Source organism: Odocoileus virginianus, chromosome 29, assembly GCF_023699985.2.
Source record: "Odocoileus virginianus isolate 20LAN1187 ecotype Illinois chromosome 29, Ovbor_1.2, whole genome shotgun sequence".
In the NCBI taxonomy this organism is placed as follows: domain Eukaryota; kingdom Metazoa; phylum Chordata; class Mammalia; order Artiodactyla; family Cervidae; genus Odocoileus; species Odocoileus virginianus.
Genome location: NC_069702.1, coordinates 29,988,131 through 30,000,096, shown reverse-complemented (window position 1 = coordinate 30,000,096; position 11,966 = coordinate 29,988,131). Strand labels below are relative to the sequence as shown.

General features: G+C 35.5%; 1 protein-coding gene across 2 annotated transcripts; it reads left to right on the top strand.

Annotated features, from left to right (window-relative positions):
• The first annotated feature begins 1,989 nt into the window (after positions 1-1,989).
• Positions 1,990-8,613, top strand: ODAM (odontogenic, ameloblast associated). Of its 2 annotated transcripts, XM_020873525.2 has the most exons (10): positions 1,990-2,040; positions 2,130-2,171; positions 2,692-2,739; positions 3,306-3,539; positions 3,968-4,015; positions 5,796-5,900; positions 6,746-6,793; positions 7,637-7,708; positions 8,185-8,343; positions 8,584-8,613. In XM_020873525.2, exons 1-10 carry the CDS (start codon positions 1,990-1,992, stop codon positions 8,611-8,613), a joined length of 837 nt encoding a protein of 278 aa, XP_020729184.2. The 2 variants fall into 2 exon arrangements, with proteins under 2 accessions (XP_020729184.2, XP_070314104.1); XM_070458003.1 differs by lacking the exon at positions 6,746-6,793.
• The last annotated feature ends 3,353 nt before the right edge of the window (positions 8,614-11,966 follow it).

The following is an 11,966-nucleotide window of genomic DNA, read 5'->3' as shown; positions in this document are numbered from 1 at the left end:
TTTTATTGCTCAAAATATTAGCTACCTTGTCTTTCCTTCTCCTCTTTCCTCCTTGCCTTCTTCCATCTATTTATTTTTTTCCTTTCTTTATCTCTTATTCCATTTCTCTTTCTTTGTCCAAATAGCCAGGTTTATAAAGCCCTCAATAGTCTGACCCTTGTTTTATTCTCTCACTTCATTGCTTCTCCTTGGTTCCTCATTGACCAAGTTCCAACCACACGTTTTCTTTCTGAATATTTAACATGTTAAATTTATTCCTGCCTTGAGGCCTTTGTATTTGTTCTCTAAGCCCGGGATGCCCTTTGATCACTGAGGGGCTGATGCCCTCTTGTCATTCCATTTAGGAATCACCCCACAAAAGGTATCAGCTTCCTTCCTTCAGTTTAAGAGTCACCCCCTAAATGGATGTTCCCAGACTTACTCAATCTAGACCAGTCACCTCTATCATATCTCTATAAAAATAACCTATATCTAAAAAAAAAAAAAAAAAGGAATTTTTTAAAACACAAAACATTCATTCTCCATCGTTTCTAAAATGTAAGGCAATCATGCTTCATATTTATTAAATTATGTAATCCCAAGCAGCTTATATCCAGAAAAACATGTCATAGATTCACAGAAATTTAGCAATCTTTTTAAGGATTTTATTAGATAGAAGGAGATACACTGGTATTTTCAAGGTTGAACCTAAATAGCTCATTTTTACCCAGTCCAGAATTTAATAATCAAAGAATCTTTACCTCTCCTAAACAGGTTTTGAATTATTTTTCTTTTAGACCTACCCCTTTGTTTAAAAATTTTGTATTTTATCCTTGAAATAAAACTAATCACTCAATAATCCTTGAATAAAATCTTTAAAGTTACTTTATTAAAGTGTCCATTTTAAGGATGGTAAAAGAAGGAGCAGAGAAAAATTATTATTCTGGAAAAATTAGTCATAACCAAAGCAGAAGCCAGGAATGATCACAGGGAAAATTTTCTAAGGATAATTTAACGACATTACTAAAACTGTGGGAATCCGTATACCACCTAGATGATTAGGAAAGGGGTTATTAGCTAAGCCATTGTCTGAAACCCACTGAATCACTGGTCCTTTTGAACAACGATTGGTCCTCCTTTTCTAATGATGGGACTTTAAAATTTAGGAGAAGCTCCAAGCAGCAGATCTGAAGGATTAAAAAGGACACAAGCCTTGAATGAGTCTAGATTCCTCTTCATAAGTACAGGAGTGAGGTAAGATATCAAATCTTTGCTTTCATAATTTTATAAACACAAATCAGTGAGTTTTGCAGGACAAACTACCAAGATCACTCTAAATGCTTGTGCAGGTCAATCATTTGAACTATAGCAAGAGTTTTTGCATCTGCAGGACAAGAGATAATATATTTCCACAGATTACACTATAAATCAATATTACAGTTTAATTTTATAACCTCTTTCTTTGAATTAGAAAATATTTGACTCAGTTGCTTCATTTTAATATATTTTAATGTTATTAAAATTTTACACAGAAACTACCTGGTACTGAACTGCTATTGTCAGATCTTTAATGTAGTACTTTTACCACATTAAATAGACAATAAAATTGTTTTCATAATAAAGACCAAGTTCATTGACCTCCGCCATGGACCTAAAGACCCATTCCCTATGATGTAGAACAGTACAAGAAATGAGTCCTTCTTGCTCATAAATTCATCCAGCTAGATTGTATGTTACCAAATGAGTCATTTGGGGAAAGCTAAAAGGACAAGCAAACAATTTTGGTTTTTAAAAACAGCTGCTCTGAGAAAAAGAATGAATTCTGTTACAGATACTTATAAATATACATTTTAATTTTAAATCCTAAGACATAAGTAAATATTGTGGAATTCACCCAACTCCCCTTCTGATTGATTGAACAATACTGGATAATTATTGTTATGATTTTTACATAGACAGTCTTTTTACAGCTAAGTTTCACAATGTATTTTCTAGATATTTCATATGAAAATGAGAACTATAATTCTTCTCAGCATACTGGGAGCCACAATGTCAGCCCCGGTGAGTGATTTCGTGATAAAATTGAAATCATTATGTGAAACCCATAACAAATCCCTCTTTTAACTGTTTCTATTTTTTTGTTTGTTTAGCTTATTCCACAGCGCCTTATGTCTGCAAGCAACAGCAATGAGGTTAGTTTAAATATTTAAAACAACATCCCCAGTTTTTTGTCTTATGGAAACACAGCAGGAAGAGATAAAAGCCTTCTTGTTGATTTATCCTGCAGTTCTACCCACTAATTATATCCAAATGCATTCCCAATGTTTATGTTTGTTTTGCACACCAAGTTGTTTCTAGAATACTACTTTGCCTCCCTTATTTGATCGCAAATTCTTTAAAAACAGAAACAGATTCTTGTATACTTTCTTCTCTAATAACACTTAACAGGGTGGGTATAGGTGTTTAAGAGCATAAAATGACTGACTAAACCACTGGAATGGGCTAAAGCTGTGCGGTCTCACACACAGGAGAGAGGTATTTAAATCCTAACCTCTAATCACCATAATTTAGTTCAAGCTTAGTGAGAAAACATCTCACCTCTAACAGGAAACTGAGTTGTACAGTATTTGTACAGTATATGTAGTAAATTTTATTCTTAATAGTTTTAACATGTGTAGTAATCTTGTTTTCATATTATCTTTCCTTTCCTAGTTGCTTCTGAATCTTAATAATGCTCAGCTTCAACCACTACAGCTTCAGGTATCCCTACCCCAATGATTGTTTCAAGAATATTTCCTACTGCTCTTTTCTTGTGGCACTTGGTAGGGGAACAAAACATTTTCTGATTCTATTTCTGAAATCTTAACTTTTAAAATTACTAATTTTTCACATATGATTTAATTTCCATTTATTTGAAGGCTGAAGTAAAAACTGTAATCAAATGAACATTTTTAGGCACAAATGTTCACAATTACAAGATAGCTAAATTAATCATTTTATGAAAAGTCATACACGGCTAATAGGTAAAAAAAAAATTTATATATATATATATATATATATATATATATATAAACCAGTCTGGCAACTGCAAACTCTGTACCATTTATCCACCTCATTCATATTTGTCATCATGATCAATGGGAATTTACCACTGTTCATGCTATTTGCCTGACTCTTAATGTGCCAAGATGCTGTCCTTTTTTATAATGCAGCAATAGAAATATAGAAATTGTTTTACATTTGCTTCTTTCTCGCTCGGGACTGACTTTTAATTCTTTTCTAAATGAAAGAGAGATGCTTCCTTTCTGTCTCTTGTGTCCTCCCAGGGCCCATTTAATTCATGGATTCCTCCTTTCCCTGGAATTCTACAACAGCAGCAGCAGGATCAAATTCCAGGACTCTCCCCATTCTCTTTATCAACTCTCGAGCGGTTTGCTGGACTGGTCCCAAATCAGATATTCGTCCCAGGACAGGTTGGTTTTGCCCAAGGAACCCAGGCAGGACAGCTGGACCCCTCACAGCCTCAGACTCCACAGCAGACCCAACGGGGCCCTAAGAATGTAAGTCCAGCCTCTTTTATCTAAAGGAAACAATGCACACGGATTATGAAAATGAATATGAATCAGCTTTGAAATAAGACAGGCATTTCCTGTGCAAGAATTGCTTCTCTGATGTGTTTCTACCATCACTGGAAGTACTTCCTTGTACTTCTGACTTTTGACAGGAAAAATGCCATATAAATCAGCTCTTCCAGGATCACAGTCACGAACTGAAAGTGTGAAAACATGTCTTGGACAGGATAATTAGGGAAAGTTCGTCTTCAAAAAAAGGGTGATTTGTACTAGTGCTGGTACATATAGTAGATGACCTTTTGTCATCCTAAAAGTCTGCTAATATACATTTTACATTTATACACTTAGGTCTAAAGAAATCAGCGCTGGAATTTTTAAAAGTCAAGTGTAACTTTTTCATAATCCCTTTTTGGCAGGTTATGCCCTCTCTGTTATCCTTGAAAATGCCTCAAGAGCAAGCACAGGTAAGTGAAAGGAAGGCCGCCACTCCTGCGCAGAGATGGCTGCATACTCTCTCCATTGAACTTTTCCTTCTATATCTGTAGCTCTGACTCCTATGGCAGGGCTATAAAGTCCATGCGATGCTATTACTGTCTGGGTACCACCCCTGCTGGGCTGGCAGCAGTTTGTTAACAGCTTTAAAAGGAAGGCCAGCTGGGATTCTCCAGGACCCCAGTTACCAGGACATGGCTGTGTTGGGAGTTATGGAACTCACTAAGCCTTAGGTTGTGTTCTCTCTCCACCAAAAATGCTAGCATTTGATAACAACTCTGGAGAAATACCATAGACTGACTTTGGCCAACCCTAAATTTTGGTTCAGAGAAAGAGGCATTAATCTGATGAAATAACGTATGATGTAGAGAGAGGTTATTTTGAGTTAGGCTCTAAACATTTCCAGGTTCTTGGATATTTTCAGTTTAACTCCATATTACAGTCAAATTTTAGTGATTTCCAATAAATAGCAGAATTTTTAAAGAAAATACTGCAAATTAGTAAAACCATTAAAGTAATATAGAAAACCCTCTCAATGTTAATATAATAGCCTGCATTCAAAGAAATATGAATATGGATAACTTATATTATTCACCAGAAGAATGTTGACAATTTTGTAAAAAGTTAGACACCTGGCTTTAGTGCGATAATTATGTAATTTTGTCCACTCTTATTATAAAACAAACATTACCTCTAGACATTATCTCATTCTGTTTCATACCAGTTAGAGAATTAGATACCTGACAAGTAGAATTACTTCATTTTAGGATCAAAAACCTAAGTCTTTATGAGATTAAGTTCCCAATTCTAATGAAAATAAATAGCTGAGTTAGAATCTAATTCTTCACCCTTCCTTTAACCGCTAAATCAGTGACTCACCATTCTGGCTTTGCATTAGAATCTCTGGTGATAACTTTGAAAATTACAGACACTTGGACCCTGCCCACACCTCATGAATCAATCCCCATGAGGAGAGCTTAAATATGACTATCTGTTAAAATATTCAATTGGTGTTTTTGATTCTTAGCCAGAGTTAAAAACCACTATACAAAATATATACCTCTTCTCAAACCATAGTTATTGTTTTTCTTAACTTGTTTCCATTAAGGGCTTTTACTAAATAACAGGAGACAAAACTCTATGGATGTACAATGATCATAATTTTCTATAAACACATATACATTCACACAGACATAAGTGGAAACCAATGCATGATGATGTGAGTGGTAAAACTGCAGAGGCTCTCATTTTTTTCCTCGTCTATTTCTATATTTGCCAAATATCTTATAATGCACATGGGTCGTTTCAATAAAATGACAGTTATTAAAGGCAATACATTTCTGAACAATTTGTTCATTATGGTAGAATGTCTAATACTACATCCTGCAGAATGAAGAGTCAAAAAATATTAATATATGGAAAATGCTGTATAGGCTATCTTCTTAGATATTTGCAAAGTAATTTCTATATAAAGCTTATATATAAAGTTCAAGGTACCCTTTGAAGAAGATTGCTATTAGCTGAATTCACTACTTCCTAATGTGTTTGACCAAGCAACCTTGAAACAAACTCCAGTGTCATGTGCAATACAAGTTTTTTCTAAAGTTTGGAAAGGACTGCTTTATGTGTTCTTTTGTTCACAAAATTGCTAAAGACAAATCAGCTTTAAAATAATATTGATAACAGAATTTTTTTTAAAAAAAGACTGAGTGATCTGAAGGAAGCTCTTCTGTACTTTTCTATTTACAATAGATGTTTCAGTACTACCCAGTCTACATGTTCCTACCCTGGGAACAGCCTCAACAAACAGCCACACAGTCACCTCCACAAACAAGACTGCAGCTATTTGAGGAGCAGGTACTACAGCATTTGATTTTAATTTAACTAGGTCCATCTAAGGATAAAGAAGAAAAGGTAAATTTTCAAAGAAGAGAATATCTGATTTTATACTTAGTGCAAAAACTCAGTGTCTTGAATGGATGGTCATAAAAGGATATACTGCTTTCTTTTTACATAACACTACTTTGGAAATATACTCCAAGATTGAATTTTGAAAGAATTGTTGCTGTTGTTTAATGACTAAGTCATGTCCAACTCTTTTGCAACCCCATTGACTGTAACACGCCAGGCTCTTCTGTCCATGGGATTTCCCAGGCAAGAATACTGGAGTGGGTTGCCATTTCCTTCTCCAAGGGATCTTCCCAACCCAGAGATTGAACCCATGGTTTTCTGCATTAGCAGGCAGATTCTTTACCACTGAGTCACGTGGAAAGCAATGAGATACAATTAGGTAATGTAATATTGAGTTTTGTGGACCTTCAATAAAATAGTAAAATTTCAATATAAATTTAGATGGCTCATACATAACTAGATTACTTTTAGAGTGCAAATTAGATTTTAATCTATCATCACTTAAAACTTATCAAATCAATTACAGAAAACTGAAAATTATGCTTCAAATGACTGGTCGTAGTACTTCCAATTAAGTCATACTAATTTAAAGAGAAAGGGAGAGTTTTAACCTAGAAATCATATACTGTTAAAAGGATGCTTGGTAATTTAACAATAATTTGTACCACCTAGAACATATAAATTTTCAAAAAAGTATTAGCACAATATAATATACATATATTTTGATCATTTATCACTGCATTATGACAAAAACCATGAGTGATCTAACACATTTTTTTAAATTCTAACAGATGCCATTTTATACTGAATTTGGATATATTCCACAACAAGTAGAACCTGTAAGTAAATGCATTTTTTATTAAAAAAAGAAAAACTAACTTTTGAAACTACTTGCTAAATAAACTATTAAATCTATCAGTGACCTTTAGTCCAAAACCCACCAGGAGCACACCTCCAGTTGGACAAAATTGGATTTATCCACTTATTGCAACAGGGGAGGACACACACCATGAGGAACCGTGGAGTGTCTTAACAGGAAGGGTTGGAATGACTCCTCAGAGGGTCTAGTCTTGTGTCAGGTGATTTGGGGGAGAGTCAAGTAGTGACATTACTTTTGGTTGGAAGTTCTCAAGAACTGGGCTTCCCTGGTAGCCCAGACGGTAAAGAATCTCAAGAACTGGGGGCAGTTCTATGACTGGGTAACTTAACGATTCTTACCTAAAAGGTAAGAAGGATGGAGTGAGGCAAAGACCATGATGGGTAAAGAAACAGAAATTCTTCAGATTATCCAGGGCCTAAGGATGCCTGATATTTTCATGCCTTGCACAGGGACCTTGCTGTGGGCAAGGTTACCCAGTGCTGTTTTTTTCATTGCATTTCATCATGTTCAGGGTGATCTTGTCTGATACTGGTGTTCTGTAGGACTGTTAATGTACAACAGGAGAACACCAGTGTCCAGCAGAGAATGTCAGGTGAGCTCCTGCGAACACTGCCGCAGAGCTATTGTGTTAGGCCAGTTTCTCAGTGTGAGGACTTGCTTTTCTCTTTCTCAAAACCAAATTATGATTTTTGCTTTTAAGAAACTAATTGAAGAAGTTGGGAAGGGTATAACCACCTTAGGTGCAAGATAAATGTTTTATGGATTACTAATTTATACCATTTAAAACTTTGCAACTTTTAAGGTTATGCCAGGAGGACAGCAGCAACCAGCCTTTGACCCCTTCCTAGGTACAGCTCCTGAAATTGCTGTGATGGTAAGCTTCCTTACCACCTTTGCTTACCGTCTTTTCCTTACCATCTTTAACCATCCTACCACACTTTGATAGTTACTGGAAGTCAGCAGCTGACAACCTACAGCTCCTTGCACTATTGTGCATTTTAATGAAACTGTTATCATTATTCCATCAGCAATTATTACTCCTTCACTCTGTAATCTTTTGACACTCAAGATTCAATTCACTCAGGTCATCAAATATTTATTGAGGAGGTAATACATGCCAGATACTCTCCATAGGTACACTCATTTAAAGTCAAGTATTAAAAGGCATCCATGTTTGCTGGCATATATGCATACTCTTTCTAAAGGATAGATTTTAATCTAGAAAACTAATAAGGTATTTACCTCCCAAATAAAATCCTTGCTTTACATCTTAATCCTACTGCTTTATATTCTTCCCAATTTTGACCTTATGTTTGAACTTGTAGTCACTTTTTTTTCTCACCCTTACAGCCAGCAGAAGTGTCACCATATTTACAAAAAGAAATGGTAAATTTTCAGCACACCAATGCAGGAATTTTCATTCCTTCAACTTCACAAAAACCCAGCACAACAAATTTTTTTACTTCTGCTGTGGACCCAATTATTACCACAGAGCTCACAGAAAAGAAGGTAAAGTAATCAAAGATTCTTTTTATGAAAGAAATGGGTCTCTAAATAGAAAGTTTAAAAATAAAGTTTGAACTTGATTTATAGGACTTAGTTATGAAAATCATGGCAAAGTTAAGATATAGTAGAATATATGGTCTTACCCTTGAATAAGAAGACCAATAATTGCTTACAGATAATCATTCAGAATCTAATTTAATTTTTATTTAATAAAAGCTTTTTATGCATGTCTTTTCTCACTAGGCCAAGACTGAGAGCCTCAAGGAACCATAAGATGTTGTCCTAATCATTCAAAGTTTAGGGTAGGTATTTGCCAAGAGGCATGCCTTACATTCCATGACATATCTTAAATTAAAAGAAAAAATTGTAAGAATAACTAAAGGTATATGCCAAAATGAAAAAAAGTTAGTGCTTATATATTCCTACAAAGCTAACAATAATTATGAGCAATTTTATTAGCAAATTTTTTAGTCGAAATAAATTTTGAAGATAGTGTCTGTCTATGCCATAAACTTTTCATAAACTCTGAGAACACAAACAGCAAATACACTAGGTCCATGTTACAGACATTCTACAGACAGTAAATGCAAAGTGCTATGCTGTGCTTTGTCACTCAGCCATGTCCAACACTTTGCAGCCCCATGGACTGTAGCCGGCCAGGCTCCTCTGTCCATGGGGATTCTCCAGGCAAGAATACTGGAGCAGGTTGCCATGCCCTCATCCAGGGGACTCCCAACCCAGGGATCAAATCTGGGTTTGCATATGAGCTTGCAGTGAAGCTCATATGCAAAGTCAGTTCCCCCAAATCACCACTTCACTTTGCAAGCTAAATGTAATGCCAATGCATCTGTGTTAGTTTGGAATGAAATAAAGTCTCAAAGTAATAAAAAAAAATGCATAATCACATGGAAATTTAAAATTCCATGATTTTTATATTGACTATTACTTTAATTGATTACCTGTCCTGATGGGTTTCATTGGCTATGAGGCTAATGGGTGTTTGATAGAAGGGCGGGTTGGGGTGGGTCTAACACATAAAAAATACACACTAAAAAGCAAATAATTTGGCCTGAATTGGAAAGTAAAAGGCAAAGGTTTTTTAAATCTATCCCCTGCTTCCTCTGAGTCTTTTCTGATTTCTCCTTCTATGAAAATGAATACTTAGCATTCCTTAGATTTAAAAAAAAGTCGATAAAAATACAACCAGAAGTGAATAGTGTGAGCACCTCTTTAGAAAATTCTCTTCTATAACGTGGCATTTTGTGCAATGCAAGATAATTCAAGCTTTTTAATCAAAAATACTAAAGGGATTTCAGTATAGTGTGACCTTCTGAATGAAGGCAAGAAAATGTAAAGTTTTATTTCTTTTTAAACAATTTAGAAAATATCTAGGGAATTTTACAGAAAGCAGTCTAATGATATTAAAATGCTCTTTTATTTTATTTTTCAGAGAAAAAGATGTGGCAGCACCTTGAGTATCATTTTATTTCCTCAATATTAATATTGATTCTTTGAAAACTATGAAATATTTTTGGCTCTTCTCCTAAACTTCTTTTTAATTATAAATAGCATTATACTCTTTAAATGTCATAGAAAAGTAATACAATCATTTAATAAGCTTAGATTTACAAAATTACATTTCTTTTTAAATATCCTATCATTGCATAATCTGAAAATAACAACACTGAGAATAAAGTGAGTATCACTGGATTAATTGTATAAGTGCATTAATAAAGGAAGGCTCTGGAAAATGGTGGCATCAATGAAAATAAACACATCCTGTCATTGGATTTACAGGTGTGGTGACTGACACTGATTAACAAAAGTATGTTCTTAGCTTTGACATATCATCTCACTATTCCTCCCAGGTCCATTCAATTAGATTCCTTCCGATGCACTCCCTATTAGAATCAAAATTATTTGGCGGCAGATCCCATTAAGTGCACATTCCCAAAATGACACAAGACATGGAGAGACGGTTGCCATCACCCAAAAGGATAGGTCCCCAGGAAGATAAGATGTATACTGGTTTGGTGAAGCAACATCTTATACAAAATAAGGCATAGATTTTGGATTTCTTCAGATGTGGCTTTCAATCTGACTTTGAGCATTCAGCAAGGCACTTAACCTGAGTCTCAATTTTCTCAGGTGTAAAACAGAGGTAACAATATCTACCTTTTCAAAATTTCCAAAAGGATGACATGAAACACATGTAAGATACCTGACTCATATGGCTGTCCCTGGAACAACATGAGTTTAAACTGAAATGAAGTCAAATTTGCTCAGGCGTGTTCAGCTCTGCAGCTGCGTGGACTGGAGCCCACCAGGCGCCTCTGTCCACACGATTTCCCAGGCAAGAATACTGGAGTGGGTTGCTATGCCCTTCTCTAGGGGATCTTCCTGACACAGGGATTAAACCTGGGTCTCCTGCATTGCAGACAAATTCTTTACCATCTGAGCCACCAGTGAAGCCCCTTAAACTGAAGGGGTACAGTCATATGCAGATTTTTTCAATAAATACCTACAACCATACTATATGACCCAAGGTTGGTTGATTCTTTGGATGTGAAACCACAGATACAGTGTTGTTTAATCTCTAGGTCGTGTCAAGCTCTTTGCAATCCTGTGGACTGTAACCCACCAGTCTCCTCTCTTCATGGAATCTTCCAGGCAAGAATACTGAAGTGAGTTGCCATTTCCTCTCGCAGGAGATCTTCCCAACCCTGGGATCAAACCCACATCTCCTGAGTCTCCTGCACTGCCAGTAGACTCTTTACCACTGAGCCACCTGAGAAGTACCTGGCAATATTAGAAAAGGAAAAGTGAAATTTAGTCACTCAATCCTGTCTGACTCTCTGAGACCCCATGGACTGTAACCCGCCAGGCTCCTCCATCCACAGAATTCTCCAAGCAAGAATACTGAAGTAGGTTGCCATGCCTTTCTCCAAGGAATCTTCCCAACCCAAGGATCAAACCTGGGTCACCTGCATTGCAGGCATATTCTTTACCATCTGAGCCACCAGGGAAGCCAATATTAGGGATTACAATAATAAATGCTTTGAAAATTACACAAGTTATACAAACACAATATTAACATACAAAAGCATTAAATAAGTTCTACATAAATAAAATAACGATCAACATTGCAATTTCCTTCAAGAATAAATTTTTGATAGCATGCCAAATTTATTTCTTATTCTATGCAATATTAAAAGGATCTTATTAGTTTGGATGGTTTTAAAAATTCAACTTAGTGACTCAGCTTAAAAAATAAATTTCCAAGTCTCCAACTGGAGATCAAATCCGTTTCAGGTGGATGTTAAGTCATGGCAAAATATTACTGAGCAACAACTATGTTTGAAAACAAGAATGCTATAGTCACTACCAATGAAATATTCTATATATGTCAAACTGCAATACAGAAGAGCTTTAAACTGTCATTTTTGTTAACAGGTTAAGAATACAAGAGTGTATAGTTAATGGAAATATTACTTGGATACATGAAAAGAGCTACATTTTATATGTCTGTTTAACCCTGTCTTCCTAATCTCCCCATCTCAGGCCAGTGAAAGAAAGGCAAAGCAGAAAGAGCAATTTGATTTTGAACAGATAAGACCAGGAAAACT